This window comes from Mixia osmundae, assembly GCF_000708205.1.
Source record: "Mixia osmundae IAM 14324 unplaced genomic scaffold scaffold_2, whole genome shotgun sequence".
Classification (NCBI taxonomy): Eukaryota; Fungi; Basidiomycota; class Mixiomycetes; order Mixiales; family Mixiaceae; genus Mixia; species Mixia osmundae.
Genome location: NW_014575562.1, coordinates 633,627 through 653,507, shown reverse-complemented (window position 1 = coordinate 653,507; position 19,881 = coordinate 633,627). Strand labels below are relative to the sequence as shown.

The 19,881-nt window shown below is 55.9% G+C and overlaps 10 protein-coding genes across 10 annotated transcripts; 6 read left to right on the top strand and 4 right to left on the bottom strand.

Moving 5' to 3' along the window:
* Window positions 1-46: 46 nt before the first annotated feature.
* Window positions 47-3,942, top strand: L969DRAFT_15464 (uncharacterized protein; the record flags this gene model as incomplete). Its single annotated transcript, XM_014714215.1, has 5 exons — window positions 47-259; window positions 326-423; window positions 515-2,291; window positions 2,344-2,910; window positions 2,962-3,942. 5 exons carry the CDS (start codon window positions 47-49, stop codon window positions 3,940-3,942), a joined length of 3,636 nt encoding a protein of 1,211 aa, XP_014569701.1.
* Window positions 3,943-3,959: 17 nt separating this feature from the next.
* L969DRAFT_309830 (uncharacterized protein) lies at window positions 3,960-4,899 on the bottom strand. The gene is made up of 2 exons (XM_014714563.1): window positions 4,735-4,899; window positions 3,960-4,684 (listed from the first exon to the last, which is right to left on the bottom strand). The coding sequence occupies exons 1-2, from the start codon at window positions 4,793-4,795 to the stop codon at window positions 3,978-3,980; spliced, it is 768 nt and encodes a 255-aa protein (XP_014570049.1). The 5' UTR covers window positions 4,796-4,899; the 3' UTR covers window positions 3,960-3,977.
* Window positions 4,900-5,240: 341 nt separating this feature from the next.
* Window positions 5,241-6,457, top strand: L969DRAFT_92670 (uncharacterized protein; the record flags this gene model as incomplete). The annotated part of the gene is made up of 3 exons (XM_014714562.1): window positions 5,241-5,663; window positions 5,713-5,901; window positions 5,951-6,457. The coding sequence occupies 3 exons, from the start codon at window positions 5,241-5,243 to the stop codon at window positions 6,455-6,457; spliced, it is 1,119 nt and encodes a 372-aa protein (XP_014570048.1).
* A 105-nt stretch (window positions 6,458-6,562) lies between these two features.
* Window positions 6,563-6,880, bottom strand: L969DRAFT_45447 (uncharacterized protein; the record flags this gene model as incomplete). Its single annotated transcript, XM_014714561.1, has 2 exons — window positions 6,563-6,621; window positions 6,670-6,880. The coding sequence occupies 2 exons, from the start codon at window positions 6,878-6,880 to the stop codon at window positions 6,563-6,565; spliced, it is 270 nt and encodes an 89-aa protein (XP_014570047.1).
* A 206-nt stretch (window positions 6,881-7,086) lies between these two features.
* On the top strand, window positions 7,087-8,607 carry L969DRAFT_85226 (uncharacterized protein). Its single transcript, XM_014714560.1, has 5 exons — window positions 7,087-7,123; window positions 7,180-7,414; window positions 7,473-8,334; window positions 8,383-8,478; window positions 8,533-8,607. Exons 1-5 carry the CDS (start codon window positions 7,100-7,102, stop codon window positions 8,567-8,569), a joined length of 1,254 nt encoding a protein of 417 aa, XP_014570046.1. The 5' UTR covers window positions 7,087-7,099; the 3' UTR covers window positions 8,570-8,607.
* A 153-nt stretch (window positions 8,608-8,760) lies between these two features.
* L969DRAFT_92667 (uncharacterized protein) lies at window positions 8,761-12,276 on the top strand (the record flags this gene model as incomplete). Its single annotated transcript, XM_014714559.1, has 15 exons — window positions 8,761-9,005; window positions 9,052-9,223; window positions 9,272-9,289; window positions 9,337-9,908; window positions 9,957-10,052; window positions 10,100-10,141; window positions 10,191-10,544; window positions 10,591-10,685; window positions 10,735-10,859; window positions 10,908-10,999; window positions 11,048-11,357; window positions 11,414-11,492; window positions 11,665-11,835; window positions 11,904-11,994; window positions 12,078-12,276. 15 exons carry the CDS (start codon window positions 8,761-8,763, stop codon window positions 12,274-12,276), a joined length of 2,661 nt encoding a protein of 886 aa, XP_014570045.1.
* Window positions 12,277-12,563: 287 nt separating this feature from the next.
* Window positions 12,564-15,267, bottom strand: L969DRAFT_92666 (carbohydrate esterase family 5 protein; the record flags this gene model as incomplete). Its single annotated transcript, XM_014714558.1, has 12 exons — window positions 12,564-12,618; window positions 12,669-12,810; window positions 12,864-13,105; window positions 13,355-13,406; window positions 13,456-13,744; window positions 13,795-14,196; window positions 14,380-14,571; window positions 14,624-14,659; window positions 14,786-14,923; window positions 14,979-15,023; window positions 15,086-15,119; window positions 15,197-15,267. 12 exons carry the CDS (start codon window positions 15,265-15,267, stop codon window positions 12,564-12,566), a joined length of 1,698 nt encoding a protein of 565 aa, XP_014570044.1.
* A 183-nt stretch (window positions 15,268-15,450) lies between these two features.
* L969DRAFT_92665 (uncharacterized protein) lies at window positions 15,451-17,276 on the top strand (the record flags this gene model as incomplete). Its single annotated transcript, XM_014714557.1, has 11 exons — window positions 15,451-15,618; window positions 15,678-15,720; window positions 15,773-15,892; window positions 15,946-16,066; window positions 16,115-16,229; window positions 16,279-16,429; window positions 16,484-16,538; window positions 16,595-16,627; window positions 16,677-16,773; window positions 16,831-17,077; window positions 17,128-17,276. 11 exons carry the CDS (start codon window positions 15,451-15,453, stop codon window positions 17,274-17,276), a joined length of 1,299 nt encoding a protein of 432 aa, XP_014570043.1.
* Window positions 17,208-18,127, top strand: L969DRAFT_307103 (uncharacterized protein). The gene has a single exon (XM_014714556.1). It carries the CDS (start codon window positions 17,318-17,320, stop codon window positions 18,005-18,007), a length of 690 nt encoding a protein of 229 aa, XP_014570042.1. The 5' UTR covers window positions 17,208-17,317; the 3' UTR covers window positions 18,008-18,127.
* On the bottom strand, window positions 18,041-19,734 carry L969DRAFT_101635 (glycosyltransferase family 58 protein; the record flags this gene model as incomplete). Its single annotated transcript, XM_014714555.1, has 8 exons — window positions 19,509-19,734; window positions 19,349-19,448; window positions 19,147-19,294; window positions 18,943-19,100; window positions 18,775-18,895; window positions 18,433-18,727; window positions 18,251-18,386; window positions 18,041-18,206 (listed from the first exon to the last, which is right to left on the bottom strand). The coding sequence occupies exons 1-8, from the start codon at window positions 19,669-19,671 to the stop codon at window positions 18,041-18,043; spliced, it is 1,287 nt and encodes a 428-aa protein (XP_014570041.1). The 5' UTR covers window positions 19,672-19,734.
* Window positions 19,735-19,881: the final 147 nt, after the last annotated feature.

Below are 19,881 nucleotides of genomic sequence, written 5' to 3'. Positions count from 1 at the left end.
GAAGACGCGAGTTGGCCTTGCACGCACAATCGCGACGAGATCAGCCATGCCATTCGGACGTGGAGCACCCGCGGCTCCCGTGTCAGCCGTTTCCGAGACTGTATCACAATGGGGTACAACGACGGGCATGAAGCCGGAGAGCCTGGACGATCTGCCAGGCGATCTGAGAGCTCTTCGGATAGATTGGAGGATCGCAGCCATTTCACAGTGGATGTGCCTCTTCGGCAAGCCTCTCGCACAGGGCGCATGGGATGTCAACGTCAGTTCTCCTTGTGGCATCAGTCTGCCAGTGATCCTCTGCTGACTGACCCGGACGGACCGACAGAAATTCGAGTTGGACCTCATCGGCGTCGAACCAGACTCAATCTGCCCGAGCTTGCTCGCCAGTCTCTTGCTCACCCTCACAGGCGATCGGCACGTCACGTCAGTCTGCTCTCCTCGTCGCTCGCTCTGTCAGACGAGCAGCGATGACCTCTCCCTTGCATCACCGGGCTGACGCTCTCCATGTGGACAGTGTCGCTACGCACGCTGCTAAATTGCAACAGCAGTACCTCAGGCGCAGTCCAGAGGTCTACAGACGTCTCCTCGCTACTGTCTCTACCCGGCTGGAGCCCGTCTATGATGAGGATGCCGAGCAAGCCGCTCTACTCGGTCAGGACAAGCTCGACAACGCCCAGACCGATCACGATGCTCCAGAGCAGTCCAATGCAGCCGTACAACCTACTACAGACTCTTCCACAGCTGTCAATGCTGACGCGACGGTGGAAAGAGAGATGGTGGAGGTAGAGGTCGTGACGCCGCGTGCTTGGAGTGATCTGGACATGTTCGAGAAGATTGAAGTCATCTACCAGCTCTGTCAATGGCATTTCGTCGACCCAGATCGATTCCGTAAGATGATCAACGTTGATGCTGCCGAGGAGATGACCTGGCGCGTCGAACCTGTCGGATGGGATGCCGACTCGAATACCTACTGGCTCTTTGATGATAATCGCTTGTGGATTCAACGCTATCGTCCCCTGAAACCTTGGAGGACTCCTACCCGGCCAGTCAGGGCTGACAGAGTTCGCACGGCCGGCTCTATCAAGAAGTCTGCTTCAAAGCCAGCCAAATCAAGAAATGCACCAAGAACAAATGGCAAAATCAAGACTGCCACTAAGAAGTCAACGAGAGCCCTTCCAAAGCCTCTCGCAGAATCATCATCGAGGAGCAGATCCCAAGCCAAACGACCGAGGAAAGGCTATGTAACTTCTGCTAGTGAAGACGAATCATCACTTGAACCTCCGGCAAAGCCCGAGCAGATCCTCCTCACAGAAACCGGTAGACCGATGCGCAATGCCGCAGTCACCCAGGCCAGACCTCCGCCACGGATACGGCAATGGACAGCGCAGTCTTCGGCCTGGGATGCGCTCAAGCAACCGCTGCCACCACGATCAACGCGTACCGCTCGAGCTTCTCTCACCAGCATCGACGAATCAGCCAGAGCTTCCCCACTTGCAAAGTCAAAGCCAAAAAAACCTGTCGTTCGAGGCGTCAGAGCATCCAGAAGGGGTAGAGGAGCGCCTGACGAAGACGAATGGCAACAGCCTCCGAAGGAGTGGCTAGAAGATACTCAGGTTGTCACATCTGTGAGGAAACCCAAAGTCGAGCTCGTCGATGCCAACACGGAAGACGAGGAATTCTTGGCCGAAGTAGCTGCTGCGAATGCTCGGCTGGAGGACGTTGACGATGATTACGATCCGACTGCTAAGCCTGTCAAGCGCGCCTCTGCCGGTGTCGAGGAGGATCAGGATGAGGACGATGAAGAGGATGATGACGATGATGTGAAGCCAGCGAAGAGGCGGAAGCGTGCAAGCGTACCAAGAAAGAAGACTTCTAGACGGTCATCCGGGCGCGTGAAGCAGGCTCGTTCGCCCGTCAAAGTCGTCGAGGACGACTCGGACGAGCTCGAAGAGGAGGACGAAGTAGAACCTGTCTCGGTCTCACCGCCACCTGCGGTCAGCTTTGGCGCGCGAGCGAGCCGAAGCAGGGCGGCAGCGGCGGCCAAGCCTCAGAGGAAGGCTGTCACGCCTGAGCAATCAAGTGAGGACGACGAAGCGTCGGCTGCTGCTGATGAGGAAGAAGATGACGAGAAGGTGGAGGAAGAAGATGTAGATGAGGAGCAAGAACAAGGCAGTGATGACGATGACCAGGAAGAAGTCGAATCCGAGGAGGACACGCCAGAGCCTGAATACGTACCGACGCCCGATCCCGAATATGTCAAGATGCCAGCTAATTTTATAGAGTGGGAAGCGGTCAGTCCTGTCCCACGCGTTCAGTCGCATAGGCTCACTTGCGCAATGCCAGATCTGTGTGACGCTTGAACAGTGGGAGACAGTGCTGTCGCGCTTTACAAAGCCCAAGCATCTCGACGAGCGCGCGCTGATCAAGCATTTGCGTGACGAAGTTTTGCCCCCGATCTTGCTTGACCTGCGCGAGAAGGAGAGGCTAAAGAAGAAGGAAGAAGCTATCGCCAACCGCAAACGCTCTTCTCGCATTCTCGTCAAGGAAGCAGAAATGGAGCAAAAGCGCGCTCAGCAAGCAGCGCAGCAGGCTCTGATGGCTCGTATGGAAAGCAGCCAGCGTGCTGAAGGCAACCGCGCCGATGGCAGCAAACCTACGCGCGAAGAGGAGCCCACCCGAGAGGCCCGTCTGAAGGAACGCGATGCAAGAAAGAGAGAGAGGGAAGAACGTCTTTTGCAACGCGAAGTCGAAGCTGTACAGGAAGCCGAGCGGCGTGCCGAGCGAGAGAAGGAACGCGAGGAAGCGAAAGCGAGAGGGGAGCCATTGCCGCAAGACAGTGACTCAGCCACACCCCAGTCCGAATCGTGGTACCTCGATTGCGAGATCTGCGGCAAAGCTGGCCAAAACCTTGTGCGCCTCTGTCATTTTCCCTGGAACGCGCTGACTTGGGAGACCATATAGGATGATGGCAAGCAAATCATTGCTTGTGACAAGTGCGGCGTGTGGCAACATGCGACTTGCTGGGATCGTAATGACGCTGCGCTGAAGCGTGCTCGACGGAACTGGTCGACAGAAGATTTTCTGTGTAGTCGCTGCTCAGGCACGGCGCTCTCACTTGCATCGCCCATGCCAAGCGCTCGTAACACGCCGGTACCAGAAGCAGCGACCAAGACACACGCTGCTGCGCGATCACTGCTGCAGACTTCATTTGATCCACCGACATCTGCTTTGGGCCGCAACACTGCGCCTGCTGCCAAGATCAGGATACCTGCACATACAAGCGATGTCAGACGTCACTCCTCAATTGTCTCGATGGCTCCGCAGCACGCGCCGGCCCACTCTTATGCGCCCGTCTATGCACCAGGCTATAGTCAAGCGCCTGTGCATGGCCAGTATAGCAATGGTCCGATGTACAGCAATCAGGCAGCTCATGCGCCCATGTACAGTGCCGCGCCTGCCAGCTCGGTACCGTATAGTAACGCTCAATCGCACGAGTCAACCTATAGTGCTGCGCCCGCACAAACACCCACCCACAGCTATGCGGCGCCGATACCGCCTCATAATGCAGAGGCACAAGCGAGGCTCTTTGCGCAGCAGCGCGCATTCGCCCAAGCTCATCTCGTCCGACAGCAGGCGCAGCCGCAGCTTTCCCGACCGCAATACAGCTATCCTCCTCAGTCGCCAGGGATATCCAGTCCTAGCTTCTCGCCTGCTGTGCAGGCTCCACAGCAGTATTCACCGATACAGCGCTCACCGCAGGAGAACGCTCAGCAGTCTACCCTTTCGGTGCAGCGACAGACGCCTATATCCCAACCGGCATACGGTCACGCTGGCGCGGTACCTGTGGCCTTCCAGAGCGGCGTCGCCGGCCAGTATGTCCCGCTCGATGCTCAGGGAAAGCCCCTTGGACGCCAAGAAAACGCAGTCAGCGAGCAACGCTAGAACCCTATCTATGCATCTTTCTACACAACAGAATGCTACTTGCAGAAGCACTTGCACGCTGTGCCCACGGAAACGTTTGGCAGCAGGGTGAGTGCGCTGGGCACTACAGTGACGTTAGTATTGACGCAGAACTGCTCGATCAATGGGATCTGCGAGACTGCTGCAGCGCCCAGATAGAGCGATTGGCAGACGGCTAGACTGACGCCGTTGGCGTTCGTGCCTACGGAGAAGCCTGACTTGGTCATTGCTAGTAGGCCAGATGCACTGAGACCAAGATCTGCTTGTACACAGATGGGCGTCGTCGTCGTCGTCGGCGTGGACGTGGATGATCTGGCTGGGAAGCATGAGCAAGCAGCGGAGAGCGAGAAGCCAGATATCGAAAGCGAGCTAGGCGTCGTTCTGTTGGCAGTGCTGCCCGCTGCCACATTCAGACAGACATTCTCGATTGCAGAGAGTTGTCCGAGCAAGGTGGCTTGAGCGACAGCGCCCTGACACGCTGCAGCAGAGATCGAAGTGCTCGTGATGTTGAGACTGGCGGCTACTTTCGCGCCTGCACTGGCGAGACTGGACAGCTCTGCAGTCAAGTTTGCAGTCGCGCTTGCGTTTAGCAGATTAGCCAGGCCAGTGGTCAGATTGGCAGCGGCGCCTGCGCCGAGTAGACTCGCCAGACTTGCTGTCGAGTTGACATGAGTGCCTGCACTGATGATGCTTGCAATGGCAGATGCTAGATTGCCTCCTACCGCTACGTGCAGACGTTAGTCCGCGCTCTGGCAGTCTAGCTGACTAGCTTACCTAGTGGAGCTGCGTTTGTCAGTACAAGGGAAGAGACGAGTGTTGCGTATACGAAGCGCATGCTGTATGGTGATGTGCTGCGAGTGTTGAGGCCGATGCATATTCATCCAAGAGGCCGTCTTATGTAGTTTTGCTGAGCGATCCATCGAACATGTAGACTGTTCCTGAGCATTGCATCTCCTTCCGATAGGCTGGCGCATTCGCGAGGCAAGCAAGCAAGGGGGGGCTGGAACGACGTGAGCGGCGGCTCGTTTGAGATAGAGCCAGCGATGCGGAAAGCCAGGCTAGGGGACGCGGGAGAGAGATGTGGTGCATGTGAAATTGTTATCACGCTCGTGATCGGCGTCGAAGACAAGATCGTTTTGCAGATCTGGGACAAGCGGTGCCAAGGGTGCAAAGCTCCGGTCCGAACGCTATCGCCATGCGGTTGTCCATCAACACCTCGACTCTGTCCGTCCGAGCTCATCTCCATCTCGCGTCTCCAACGACGAGCTCGCTCAATGAAGATGGTCATGAGCCGGCAAGGGCTGACGCTCGCAGCCCTCGGGCTCTGCATGACGAGCGTACTTGCTCAGCCCAAGCCGACGTGGTACTACGACAGCTTGCCAGATAAGTCAGAATCTGGCGAGGCTGGGACGAACAGATGCTCTGGCGCGAACAACGCAGGAGCCGACTGCCAGACGCTCATCGTCAACGATCTGTCGGATTTCTGCCTATGGGGACCACCAGCGTCCAGTACGATCGGCGACGACGAACGGGAGGTCGTTGCTTACTGTCTCAAAGATCATGGCGCTCGAACTCTGCCCGCCTCGGCGATATCAGGCGCACACTTTGTCCAGACGCCCGACTACATCCAGATTACAGGCGTAGGCGACCTGACGCAGATCAACATCCAAGCGAATGATGGCGGCGGCGAGCTTGATCCACATGTAAGCCAACCGCTGTGATGCATGATCACTCGCTGATGACACGACACAGGGAGCTGATGGCAATGGCAACCCTATCGGAGGTCTCGTCTTCACCAATGCCTTCTCTGCTAACAAGTCAGAGACGCAAGCGCACGAGTGGACGATGTTTGTCTCGTCGAACCAATTCTGCGTGCGGGTGTGCAAAGAAGGCGGCTATGGAACGAGCTACTGTCAGCATGTGTACGATGTCATGGGCTGCGTGCGTACATGACCGGTCCAATCTCAGCTTGCGCTGATGATATCGACAGGATTGGAACATGCCCGCCAATTACGACGCAGGCGTACTGGAGAGCTGCGTAGGTGATAGCGACATACCCATGGGGATCTATAACAATGGCTCGTCCACCTTTTCGCAAGGGCAAGCATACACTCCTCCGGCTCAGCCAGCTGCGCCCTCTTCGAAATGTGTGACTGTGCAAGCACTCGCACAAGCAACGCCGATCTCGACCGTCTTGCCTCCCAGCACATCTGCCAGCACGTCTGCAACAGTGACTGCAAGGAACACGACGACTATAATGTCTACTACAAGCTTGAGCTCTGTAAGCAGCACGTCGAGTCTGCCATCGAGCACAAGCCTGCCGATGATCGCTGTCACGACCACGACCGTCACCAGCACGCCGCCGCCGCTAGCAACTTCTACAACCAGTCTGACTCGAGCCACGCCTGCTTCCGCACTAGAAGGCGCCGCTTACAGTCAGAGCGGCAGTCTAGCATTGGCGATCGCATCGATTGGACTTGTCGCACTGATATCTTAGACGGCTATGGACACTCTGACTTTAGACGAGCGCTCGACGCACGATGGACACTGTCACTCACTCTGCTTGTACCTTCATCTGACTGCACGCATTCTTGCGAGCCAGCTACGCTGCGCCGAAGCTAGATCTGACCGTTGCGCGATATGCTGCCCCTGCGATCAGACCTAGACGTCTCCTCAATGACTGCACTGTGGAGAGCTGAAAGGAAGTACCATATCCAACCAGCCGTGCTGCTATTGAGCCTCCTCTGCCTATCTGAGCGAATCGTCTGCTCTCTGCAAGCGCATAGACGCCCGCGCCGCCGAGAACGAGCGATCCCATGACTCGGCAGGCCACGCAGTCGTTGATGCGCTCTTCCTTCGTGATCGCTGTAGGCTGCGTCGGATCGTCAGGCGACTGCTGTGGCGCAGACAGGTCTGGCATGTCGCCCAAGTTCGACCTCTCTAGACAATCCTGTCAGGGAGGACACGTCAGCATGGTGTGACACGTTGAAAAAATGGCACGCGCGGCGAATTGCCGGGCAAGTCTCCAGAGAAAGCCGAAAGCTGACTTGACATCACATCCGAACAAACGTAAGCTCTCCAGCTTGCCACTTCAGCCCACTTTAGCTCAGAGAGAGTCATCTGCAGACACACACACCCCATGGCACTTGAACGAGTACAACAGGCGAGCTCGCTTGGCCTCGATCGAGGCACAGTCTGACACGATTGAGCTTCACACAGATTGGCTCACAGATCTCGAGCACAGCAAGCAAGGCGTCAATCCTCACCAAATGGGACTCCGACGTCGTCATCTGCGGCGCTGTCCGTACGCCTATCACAAAGTCTAAGAAGGGCGGTCTCAAGGATACCTGTCCCGAGGAAATGCTGTCTGCCGTCTTGAGAGGTCTCGTCGAGCGCACCGGTGTCGACAAGACGCTCGTCGAGGACATCGCTGTTGGTACCGTTCTTCAAAAGGGCGAGTCGTCATCTCTCAGCTGACTCAGCTCGAGCTGACGCGGTACAACGGCGCGCAGGAAGTGGCGCAACGACCAGCAGAATGGGCGTCCTCCACGCTGGCTTCCCTACCTCCACTGCCGTCAATGCTATCAACCGTCAATGCTCCTCGGGTCTCGCAGCCACCCAGCAGATCGCAAACGAGATTGCTCTCGGTCAAATCGAGATTGGCATCGGCGCAGGCGTCGAGTCAATGACACTCAATTATGGCGCTGACGCCATGCCTGCAAAGATGTCTGACGACGTCATGGAGAACGAGGATGCTGCGGATTGCTTGTTGCCTATGGGTATCACCTCGGAGAACGTCGCAACTCAGTTCGGCATCACGCGTCAGACCCAGGACGAATTTGCCGCCAAGTCGTTTGCGAAAGCTGTCGCAGCTCAAAAGGCTGGCAAATTCAAGTCTGAGATCATCCCCATGCACGTCAAGTGGACAGACCCCAAGTCGGAAGAGGAAAAGGAGATTGACGTCGTTCAGGACGATGGTCTCCGCGAAGGCATCACCGCCGAGGGTCTCTCGAAGCTCAAGCCTGCCTTCAGCAAGACGGGCACGACTCACGCTGGCAACGCCTCACAAGTCTCAGACGGTGCCGCTGCTGTGCTCCTCGCACGTCGGTCGGTAGCCAAGAAGCTCGGCCTGCCCATCCTCGGCAAGTTCGTCAGCTGTGCCGTCGTCGGCGTCAAGCCAGATGTCATGGGTATCGGACCTGCCTTTGCCATTCCCAGAGTGCTCGAGATTGTCGGCCTCTCAAAGGACGATGTCGACTTCTACGAGATCAACGAAGCGTTCGCGTCTCAAGCAGTCTACAGCATCGAAAAGCTCGGCATCCCTTATGAGAAGGTCAATCCAGTCGGCGGTGCCATCGCTTTCGGCCATCCTCTGTAAGCCTTTGCCTTTGCTGAGCATGCCTATGCTAACGCGTGTGTTAGTGGCGCGACGGGTGCACGACAAATCGCAACCGGTTACGCAGAGGCCAAGCGATCAGGCGCAAGCATCTTTGTCACTTCCATGTGCATTGGTACCGGGTACGATTTCCATTGACTCTGTGTTCAAGCTGTGGGCTGATGTCGCTTTGATAGAATGGGTGCCGCTGCAGTCTTCACCAACGAGCAGTAAGAGTCCGCAACTTAAAGCAAATCATGTGACAGAGCAATGAATGTCTTTGACACATAGCCCGACGCGGCACAGCGTGCATTGCCGCCGAGACGCGTCGGGACCTTGCCATTCGCTCGACATTCCTCCGCTCGTTACGTCTTTCTGTTCACTTCATCCCAGCAGTTGGACACACACCCACACATCCACAAAATATGACAGACGAGCAAAGATCGCCTCGTTCGCGCACTATCACTCCGACCAGGTATCAGCAACAGGAGCGACCTCTTGACTTCTCTCCAACCTATCTCAATGACACTCCGAGCTACTTTGTCGAGCAGGCCCGACTCACTCCCCAGACGCCAACTACTGATGATGTCTCCGAGCTCGTGCTAGAGTTTGCTCCCTCCACGGCTCCATCGCCAGACCTGAGTCGCAGCAATGGCTTATTCCCCGAAAGGTGACTTGAATGCGAGTCCGCAGCGTGCCATCTCATGTCAGAGCAGACCCTCGCTCGAAGATCGGGCGAGCTACTGGAGTGGCTGGCAACATGCGGCCATCCTCAGATCTGCTCGCAGCACGACTGACGAGGTCAGAGACGACCCAGAAGGAAGCGATGGCGTGCCCGAAAGCGAGGTGAATACGCTTACTGGCAAAGACGTGGCGTTGCATGATATCGTGAGTTCCTATCGATGTGCTGGTCCTGGCCTGACTTCACTGGCTCAGATCACTGGCGACGTAGAAGTAAGTTGCCGTGCAAAAGGCCTGCTACGTCGTCTAACGCTCATCAGTCCGGCATGGCTACGATCCTGCATACACGCGAGACATTCATCAACAACCTGCTCTTCTGTGTCTTCGCCAAGCGCATGACCGAGTGGATGGAGGGGCATCCAGGCGAAAAGGATCGATCTCCTCCTCCTCCGCCGGAAGTGCCTAAGCCAGCCCAGAAGACCACTCTCGCGCAGAAGCTATTGGCCTGGCTCACGCGCGGCGCATATCAGACCATAGAGGCAGAGGAACAGGCAAAGTCGCAAGAGGAGCAAGAAGAGGAGCAGGAAGAAAAGCATCAAGATGCCGACGGACTAGCTTTGCATTCGTTCGATCCGCTCGACACCATCCACAAGGGACCTTTCTCGCGCGAAGAGGCTGGACATCGCGAGCTGCGATACGAGAAGCTGGAGAACATACTCAGAGAGCTCGACGCTACAGAAGATGAGACTGTTCGTGTCGTCACGAGTATCGAGCTCCGCTGTCGTCAAGAATGTCTCCTGCTGCTGGCTCGCGCGGCACAAGCCGTAGGCGCGCCGACATACCGTCTACGCGGCCAGCTCTTGCGAGCTGCTTTGGTCATGAAGCTTCCCTGGTACGCGTAATCGCATACGCTGCTGCTTGTGCTCATGAGATCGCCCAGCACCATTCTGGCCACAATTGACGAACTTACTATCATCTTTCCGAGCGATGGCACAGACCAGCACAATCTCGTCAAGACGCTTAATCAGTCAAGCACGTAAGCTGTCTATCCCTGACCGTCTTCAAGCTCTTACTCGCATGCAGACCGATGATCGGCAAGCTCTTCACCCTGTCAGGCATACATCGGTAAAAGCCAAATCACGACTGCACAAGTCTTTGCTCAGTCAATTGACAGTGAGCTATGCTTGGGCCGATTGCACTATGAAGATGCGACAGAGCAGCTCAAGATTCTGCTCGTACGACCCGCGCCCTATGAATTCGCATATCTGCCAGTGCTGCTGGGCGTGCTGCAATCACTGATCATCTGCATGAATGCTTTCTCGGGCAGCGTTATCGACGCGATCATCGCAGGCACTCTTGGCGGATCGTTTGCTCTGCTTCGTAAAGTGCACGTCAAAAGTCTGAGCTCTGTCTCTGACATCCTCGCATCATTCATCGCATCCTTTGTCGCGGCGGGCGTTGCATCGACCGGCTTTTTCTGCTACAGCGCCGTCGTCTCTGCGAGTATTATCGGCTTTCTGCCGGGCGAGTATGCCAACCTGTAGCTCTCCTGATCTTTCTGACGTTTCGGGCAGCTCAATCTGCAAAGCAACGATGGAGATTCATACTGGCAATTACACAGTTGGTGCCTCGCGGACGGTTTCTACCGTACTCGACGCGCTCTACATCGGTGTGCACTGCGTACAACTACGCAATGCCGTTGCTCATGTTATGTGCAGGCTTTGGCATGCGTGCGGGGGCCTCGTTCTGGCACATCATTAGCGGCCAATCTGTCCATCAGGCAACAGAAGCAACCTGCCGCAGCTCGCATGGTGTCGACTGGTGGAACTCCCGCGTCAGCGCGGTCAGCAAAGCGATTTTGTAGATTCGTCGAACTCACAAGTAAGCGCAGCGAGTCTGGTCATGGCTACTCGTCCCAGCCTATTCAATCGTGGGTGCCATCATCCGAAAGGCACCTGTCCAAGGACGCGACTTTCCCGTAGTGTCCGCTGCCTCCTTTTGATTGTCGCTGCTCTGACAGCATTGCCACAGGATAGGTCTTGCTGGCCTTGGTTGGACGGTCAACCGACTTTTCACGCTTGCGTTCCCACTGCGCAAAGACGTATGCAGCGCAGCCGCTGCGGCAGTCGTCATCGCTCTCGCTAACATCGCCGGCAATGTCTTCCATCGATCGGCGACATACGCTCAGACGGTTATTGCAATCTCCTATCTGATTCCGTCGGGCTTAGGCTCGGGCGGATTGCTTACATTCGCATCGACTGAACAAGCGCAGTCCGCTTCGTCTTCAGCTCCAACATCACATTTCAGCACGGATTTCCTCTTTGCAGCAGAGATATTGCAGGTCAGCCCGTGTGCATACTGTACATGCGATGGGCTTAAAAGGGACGTCATTGTCAGGTCTCTGTCGGCGTCAGCGTTGGTGTCTTCATAGGACTATCGATTTCACGTCCATTTCGCAAAGGTTTCACCGGCTTGTGTTCGTGGTAGCCGCGCAGCTGTCAAGCATCGAAGAAGGGCTTCTTTTCGATCTGCCGTCCGTCGCATTCGATATCGCTGATGCGCCATTCAGCTTACATGTCGGGGCAAATCCGACTCGTACGCACTAGTAGTGGAGGTTGGTGATAAGTGAAGGCGCTTGGCGGGGCAAGCTGAGGTCATCGAGCCGGAAAAGTGTGAAGTTGTACGGCCATTGATCGGCGGTCCACCACATACGGAAGCCAATCGACCAATTCCAGCGATCGGTGACTGTGTCAGGCCGTCAGAGGGTTACTTTACATCCGAAATTTTCCTACGCAGCCATTGCATAGTCCTTTGGCCCGGTAAGTCTGCTTCCTTGAGGACGTATGCCTGACAAACTTTGCTGGGCGGCACGACGCGCATTGGACAGAGGTAGTTGCCATCCAGTTCTTCCATATCAAAAGTCAATGTCCACTGAAGCTTAGGATGCTTCCAACTGAACGTGCATTGCCAGAGCCAAGGTCTGATGCCACTATAGTCACCTTGGCGCGTTGGCGGCGTCGTCGTCCGTTTGCTGACTTGACTGCCTACACTTGCTATACAGCCGAGGATTAACAAGTAACAGCAAACACGCGGAAGCAGCATCAGTGCTTGCTGCTCAGACAGGAGGGAGCCAGTGCCTGAGCATAGGGAATGGCGACAAGGAGCTTTACGACGGTCAGGATGCGCGCAACCCTCTTGCGGCATGTTTCGCAGGCGCGATGATTGGCAACGATGTCCAGGGGACGCGAATCACCTGCTAGGGTCGATGCCCTGTAGGTTGTGCTGCTGGGTATCTAGGATCACGCGATCACGTGGCGGTTGTACAAAGCTTTTGCACGGTGGCTTTATGCGATCGAAGGAATCGTCAACGGCATGTAGAAATGCGTTATATGGCTAGCTGCATTGCACAATGCAGCAATGTCGATACATTGTATTCTTCGCAGACCGGACGCTGAGGAAATATCGCGCTCTGTTGACACGTCTCGATGCTCGGTTGAGGACGGTGTCGAACTCGCAGGACATCTCATTGATATGTACACAGTGGATCTCATTCATCGAAGTAGGGCTTCTTGGGGACCGGTCTTCCATCGCATTCGATAGTACTGTCGCGAGTCTCAGCGAATGACCGCTCGGCCCGACGGACGCCACGCACTAGTACTGTAGGGATTTGACGGACGAGTGTCGAATGTGAGGAGCAATGATGTCGTCAAGTCGGAATAGCGTGATGTTGTAGGGCCACTGCTCGACATTCCACCACATCCGGAATGCGAACTCGTACTGCCTTCCATCGCCGACTTCAACGGGATAGTTAGTATGCGTAGATTGCGAAGCGATTCAATGCACGTACGGAGCCATTGCATCGAGTCTTGACCTTTCTCATCAGCTAATCTGAGCACATTGGCCTGGCAATAAATGCTGGGCGGGTCGACACGAGACGGGCAGAGATACGTGCCATCGATGACTTCCATGTCCCACGTCAGACTCCATTGGTGCTTCGGTTGGATCCAATTGAAGGCACATTGCCATATCCAGGACTTGCTCGGAGGGTAATCTTGACCGATTGGTACTGGCGAATTGCCATCTTGCTGGCTGTATACGTAACATGCGAGAAAGCCCAGGATGCAGGTCAAGCTTCGCAGCAGCAGCATCGAGCCTGTTATCTTCAATCGTAGTTGGGCATAGCATTCAGGGACGAGATGTTTGGGTGGGCGCTGGGCGACGCTGACGTTTCATGATTGCGCGACAGATGAAGGAAACAAAGGGACTTGCATGCAGGACATGCGGACATCTGACGATTAGAACGCCGAGACGGTAGCGATCGTCATGGGCGCAAGCTACGCGGTCGCGAGACGCTTTTCGATGAAATTGGCGGCAATCTGAGGCGTCGAGCCTGTCAACGATGTCAGTGTCATCGCGTGCAGCGATCTCGAGTGACTCGCCCTTCTGATATTCGATGTGGGCCATGACATTCATACCTGAGCCGCAGACGGGATCGCCGCCCTCGCACAACTCGAGCAGCGTGTCGACGTTGTTCCATGAGCTTGGGACAGAGCAGCCTGTCATATCCTCGGGACCCGTTGCGAGCGTGCGACCGCCGTTGCCATCCTCGGCCCCCTTATCCCCCCGACCTTCGCAGGGCGAACCAAAGAGGAGTGCTCCAAGTTTGGCAGAAGGCGTGAGGGATGACATAGCTCGAGTGGTGGCTGCAGCGCCTTGGCTATAGCCCACCTACGCTTTGCATGAGCACGAGCGATAGAAAACGGAAGTGAGAGACACACAAGAACGATGTTGCTGTTTGGACATCCTTTGACGATGCTGATGATGTTGGCCGTGCCCTCGCTGCTGTCCTGCATGAGTCCGGCAGCATACTCGACGTCGACGCGCTTGATGTCGGGGTACTTTTGCTGAGCGATGGCAACAGCTGGATCGCAAGCTTTGCACGTCCCGTAGGCTTCTGTCGTACCGCGAACGATGACAACCATGCGAGGTGCACAGGCGCTTGTCTGACCACCCTTGTCGCCGTCACCGCTGCCGAAGAAGTGATCGATCTCCTTCTTGATTCCGCCGCCGGTGAGCCAATCGAAAGGATTGTCGCGGGCCACGTTGCGATGGGTCGTTGGTGTCTTTGTGAGCTCAGCAGAAACGATCGTGAGTGCGGCCAGCGCAAACATGCCGGTGATCTGAACCATTTTGATGGATTTGAATGGGCAAACAAGGTGATGCGAAAGAAGGAAGAGAAGGCAACCAGTTGAGTGACGCAAGAGCTTCGGTGACACACTGTCGAACGAGTAGCAGATCGCGCCTGTTCAGGGCAAGAAGTTGAGAGAATTTCAGAGGGACGCGTGGCTGAGAAGCCGGCTGACAAGGTGCGAAAGATGCAATGGGTGCCTGTGATAGCTCGAGAAACAGATGAAACGATGTTCTATTACTCGATCGCGTCTTATGCCTTTGAGCCTTGTGCAGACTTGAGCACGCTGTCGAGCTTGGTAGCGAGCTGTCACCGTCTGACACGTCAGTAAAGATCCAGCGCGCGATGGCGAGGAACATGCCATGATCTGCAGGATTGAGATCAGCACACATACAAACGTCATCGCAACAAGAACTTACGTTGCCCTTGACTTTGAGCTTGCCCGACATGAATGCCTGTCGAACAGACAATGATCGTCAGCACATGCTCAAACGGGGACATTCTGACTCGGAGTCGGGCAGGATGGTCCGCGCAGCAGAGCGGCCGGCAGGAGGACGAATTCAGAAAGGAAACACGCTCACCTTTTGTCCATTGAGCTTGCCGTCCGCAAGGTCCTGGAAAGTCTGATCGGCGAGGTTGATGGTGACATCGGCCTTTGGCTTTGCCGCTCCCTTGTAGACCTTGCCCTCCTTCTTGAGGTCGATGGTCCAGCTCTCCTCCTACTCGCAGAATGTCAGCGGCTCGGCCATGTCTGGTGAAGAGCGAGGGACTGACCTTGCCGCCGCTGTTCTTGACGTTCATCTGGAAGATGCCGTTGACCTGAAGAGCAGCATGGGTCAGTATTCGTGCACGTGTGGTAGCGTCCAGCCGTCTAGCGGTACCTTCTTCATGTTGGCCTTCTTCTCATCGTCGGACCTGTCGGGCAAAACGCACAGGTCAGACGATGGCTCGGGCTAGCTTTACCCCAGACAAAGGGCAAGGGCTGGACTGACATCTTTGAGATGCCATCGGCGATCTCGTCAAAGAGCTTGGAGCTGTTGAAACCTTCTACGGCGAGCGACATGTTTGCGTCTTGTTGTCAAGGAGGTGGATGTACAGGCTGATGTCACGCAGATGGCTCGCCGGCTTCAAAGGTAGCCGTGAAGTAAAGGTCACAAACCACCGCGTCATCGGTCACACCCGTGGGAGATTGTCGGCAGCGCGTCACCTGCGTACGTCTCGCCAGTCTGAGCGTTGAAGGTGGTCCATGTCTGACAAAGAGAGCGAGCCTCTGCTTGCTGAGCATGCGGCAACCGACAAGATGTCTACGGATGACACTGACCAGCCGCCGGTAGCTTCGACGTCGTCTGCATCCGCACCAGAGGGTCCACCTGTCGATACGCGCAAGCAAGAAGCATTGGCCGCTTACAAACGAGTGAGGGAGCCCGACTGCTCTGGCGGCCGACAATGTCTGATATGTGCCTTGAATCTCAGAAGATCAAAGAACATGAAACGACGAGCGATGATGTCAAGAGGAGTGAGCCAATCCAACAGATCACCGGATCGAGCTGAATGCAGGCGGGCGATAGTACGGCAGAGCATCAAAGATCTAGCGTCAGACTTTGACAAGAGCGAGAATGATATCAAAGCGCTTCAGAGCGTGGGACAGATCATTGGCGAAGTCATGCGCCAGCTCGATGAGGATCGCTGTTCGTGGACTCGTCCCTGCCCAATTCACTCTTGCCTGATCGTCCCGCTGCAGTCATCGTCAAGGCATCCTCTGGCCCGCGGTACATCGTCGGATGCAGATCATCCGTCAACAAGGCGGGCTTGAAGAACGGCACGAGAGTGGCGATGGATATGACCACCTTGACCGTCATGAGGCAAGCCCGGCCTGCGCGACCCAGAGGCCTCGCTGACTGCTCCGACAGAGCGCTGCCGAGAGAAGTCGATCCGCTCGTGTATAACATGTCGATCGAAGATCCTGGCAATGTCACCTTTGCAGGCATTGGCGGTCTGAACGAGCAAGTGCGCGAGCTCAGAGAGGCAAGTTGACCAATGCTGGCTCTTCACGCTCCGCTGATGGCGCTCGCAGGTCATCGAGCTACCGCTGCAAAATCCGGAGCTTTTCCTTCGCGTCGGCATCACGCCCCCAAAAGGCGTCTTGCTCTATGGACCGCCAGGCACAGGCAAGACTCTGCTTGCCAAGGCCGTCGCCAGTACAATGGGTGTCAATTTCCTGAAAGGTGCTCAGCCTCGGATCTCTGCTGCTCGAACGCTGGGCTGATGAGCCATGACAGTCGTCTCCTCCGCCATCGTCGACAAGTACATTGGCGAATCATCGCGTCTTGTCCGGTGAGCTCTCCTTACTGAAGTGTCGCACACTATACTCAGATAAGATCATTCGCTAGAGAAATGTTTGCTTATGCCAAGGAGCACGAGCCGTACGCGAAGCTGCGCACAGGCAATCATGTCTGCTGACATGACGGGCAGGTGTATCATCTTCATGGACGAGATCGATGCGATTGGTGGACGTCGGTTCAGTGAAGGCACATCTGCAGATCGTGAGATCCAACGCACGCTCATGGAGGTGAATTGACCTGCCGGTAGTACGGCATGCTAGGCTAACGTTTCAACGGTCTCGCAGTTGCTCAATCAAATGGACGGCTTTGACTCACTCGGCCGCACCAAAGTCATCATGGCGACCAATCGACCGGACACGCTCGATCCTGCGCTTCTCAGACCGGGCAGACTGGACAGAAAGATTGAGATCCCGCTACCGAACGAGATTGCACGCACAGAGATCATCAAGATTCATGCGCAAAACGTGCAAAAGTCTGGCGAGATTGACTACGATCCTGTAGTGAAGCTTTCGGAAGGCTTCAATGGTGCAGGTCAGTTCACATTGCTGCATAGCCCCTGTAGCCGCTAATCAAGTAGACAGATCTGCGCAATGTCGTGACAGAAGCGGGCATGTTTGCCATCAGAGACGATCGTGACTATATCCAACAAGACGACCTCATGAAAGCAGTGCGCAAGCTACAAGAAGCAAAGACGCACGAAGGCAAGATGGACTACGGCAAAGACATGTAGCTCCTTTGCATTTTGTCGCGTCCCGCTGCTTGCGTGCGCGGATGGTGAAGAGGGCAAAGGCAGCGCCTGAGATCAAGCAGGTCTTGCCGCTCTGGCCAGATGTGAAGCTTCCTTTTGAGCGAGAGCTGCAGCTCGACACGTTGCTCGAGGATCAGATCATCGTCCTGCCTGGCTTTTTCTCCAAAGCGTTGTGCTCATCCTTTGTCCAATTCGTCTCGACCCTCAAGCTCGAGCACAGTCCAGCAGCCAGACGTGGCGAAGCTCATCGCACGAACGATCGCTACGGTATCAATGATCCCGCATTTGCCGGACGACTATGGCGCGAGACTGGCTTAGCCAGGGCACTCGAGGATTATCCAAGCCTGAGCGATAAGGCGGCCAGAGCGAGTGGTCTCAACCCGAACATACGGGTGTATCGCTACGAGCCAGGACAGTGCTTCAATCCTCACTATGACGAAAGCGTGAGGGACAGTGCCGGTCGTCGGTCGGAATGGACACTGTTGATCTATCTGACCGGCGAGCAAGATGGCGTCCAGGGCGGGGAGACCGCTTTCTACGACGGCGAGAGCTTTGGCGGCTTACAACGAGCTGGCAGGGATATCGTCGTGTCGCTCGATCGGGGTGCTGCGCTACTGCATCGACATGGCGCCGAATGTCTGCTTCACGAAGGGAGGCCTGTTCTCAAAGGGGTCAAGTGGGTCCTCAGAAGCGATGTCATGTTCTCGAGATGAGCGACACGGTTTCTGGCGTCCAAGCATGCAATGCTAGCTCGTCTTCAGACTCGCTCGTCTGGGCGGCGGCCGATCATCTAGATCGCGAAAGTACAAGCCGGCGAGCAGCGCGAGATGGCTGGCGAGCAGTATCGCCGACGATACAGCTGTTGACGGAAAGACGTTCCACGCGTACTCTATGGCGAGCAGTACCAGTATGCTGTCCAAGCGTCAGACAGGTGTGACACGGAAGCTCTGACCTACCGAGCTGGTGCCGGCGCATCGATGTGCCAAAGCAAGAGTGGCAGATGCTGAGCATACCAGCTGTAGAATTGGTAATGCAGGCTTCGAGCACATGTTATGCCGATGAGGTTGCAGGTCATCATCACCTTGACTTTGTCTGCAAGGACTGTCAGGAAGTACGAGCAAGCCAAGCGCTGGCTGACATCTAGCATTTGGCGGGGGTGCAGGCACACTAGCGGCGTTCGTCGGCTTTTGGAGACCTTGTGAGATGACGCGCTGTAGTCCGCCGTAGGGTCTCGTCCATTTGAATGCAAAGGCCAGCAGCATCGCAGCGTGTACAACCAAGAGCAGGGTCGAGAAGGAACGCGAGAGGAATTGCTCCTCCGAGGTAAAGCGCCAGTTGACGGTCCACTCGTAGAGGAAGACGCGCGAGATGTCGAACGCTCTCGCCAAGTAGGGTCTAGGCGCAGCGAGTAAGAAAGGCAGCCCGATGGCAGCCTGTGCTGGCGTGAACGCTCGATCGTCATGCAATGTGGACCACGCACCTGATGGAGCAGCATGACCACCACATAGCCGATCGCCGGCAGAGGGCCCCGTGAAAGCCATGCCAGGAGGCCCCAAGCCGGCATGAAGAGCAAGATGTTCATCTTGATCGATAGGCCCCAGCTGCCCAGCTGATCAGCTCGCTCGAGCAAGGAGAGCGACGAGCGTACGTGAAAGCGATTGCAGAGAGATGCCATCTGTCATATATCATTGCCAATATGCTTGCGTACAGAAGGACCATTGCCAGACCATCATTGAACAGCCGCAAGACAAAGATGGAATGCAGCCGTTTCGAAAGCGTGAGGAGGATCAGAATCCACGGCGGACCCTGCTCAGGCTTCAAATGGATGCACATCGAGATGCAGTCGACTGACAGCTTTCGAGCGAGTATAGATTTGCATGACAATGAGCTGACTGAGCATGTAGAACGCGATAAAGATGTATTGCGCGTGCAGGATGTTGCTTCCCCCGTCTGTCAAGTGACGCAAGATGCCATACACGTGTAGGAAGCCTGCTGGATATCTGACGACTGTCTGCGCTCAGATGTGCAGTGGATCAACTCGCGCGTGAACAAACACGAGTGGACCGGTGTCGCCCTTGAGCAGGGCGTAGTCTTTCTCTCCGCTCTGGTACAACGCCACTTGTTGCATGTACGTCGACCAATCGATCTCGGTATCTGGACATGGAGCACACATCAGGGTGCCGAACGGGCAGCGAGGGGGCACCACATGCTGACATTTGACATAGCGAACGATGAAAATGGAGAGGATGAGCTCGCCCAGAAGAAGCAAGGTCGTGAGGGCAGTGTGAGCTCGCGTGTCACCGTTTGGAGCGAGGAGTAGCCATCTGAGCCAGTCTGCCATGCGCTGAGAAGGGGCATGAGCTCGGCTTGGCGCCATGCGATGCACGCTGAACCGAAGCTCAACGCTTTGCACGACGTGAGCGCGCCTTTTACGAGACCGTGAACGGGCAGATTTCTCTAAACTTTTCAGTATGATTTCAAAAGTATGAAGATTGCGCGCGCCCAGAGCTTGGCCCATCAGCGCGCTCTGAAGCCCTAGTGACCTAGGTGTGCTAAGCGCGAAAGCAGTCCGACGCACGTAGTCCTA

Coding starts and splice junctions, on each gene's coding strand:
- L969DRAFT_307103 (XM_014714556.1), top strand. CDS start 17,318: ATGGTGAAGAGGGCAAAGGCAGCGCCTGAGATCAAGCAGGTCTTGCCG.
- L969DRAFT_309830 (XM_014714563.1), bottom strand. CDS start 4,795: ATGCGCTTCGTATACGCAACACTCGTCTCTTCCCTTGTACTGACAAAC. Junction 4,685..4,734: donor GACAAACGCAGCTCCACTAG/GTAAGCTAGTCA, acceptor GTCTGCACGTAG/CGGTAGGAGGCAATCTAGCA.
- L969DRAFT_85226 (XM_014714560.1), top strand. CDS start 7,100: ATGGCACTTGAACGAGTACAACAG. Junction 7,415..7,472: donor TGGTACCGTTCTTCAAAAGG/GCGAGTCGTCAT, acceptor AACGGCGCGCAG/GAAGTGGCGCAACGACCAGC. Junction 8,335..8,382: donor ATCGCTTTCGGCCATCCTCT/GTAAGCCTTTGC, acceptor CGCGTGTGTTAG/TGGCGCGACGGGTGCACGAC.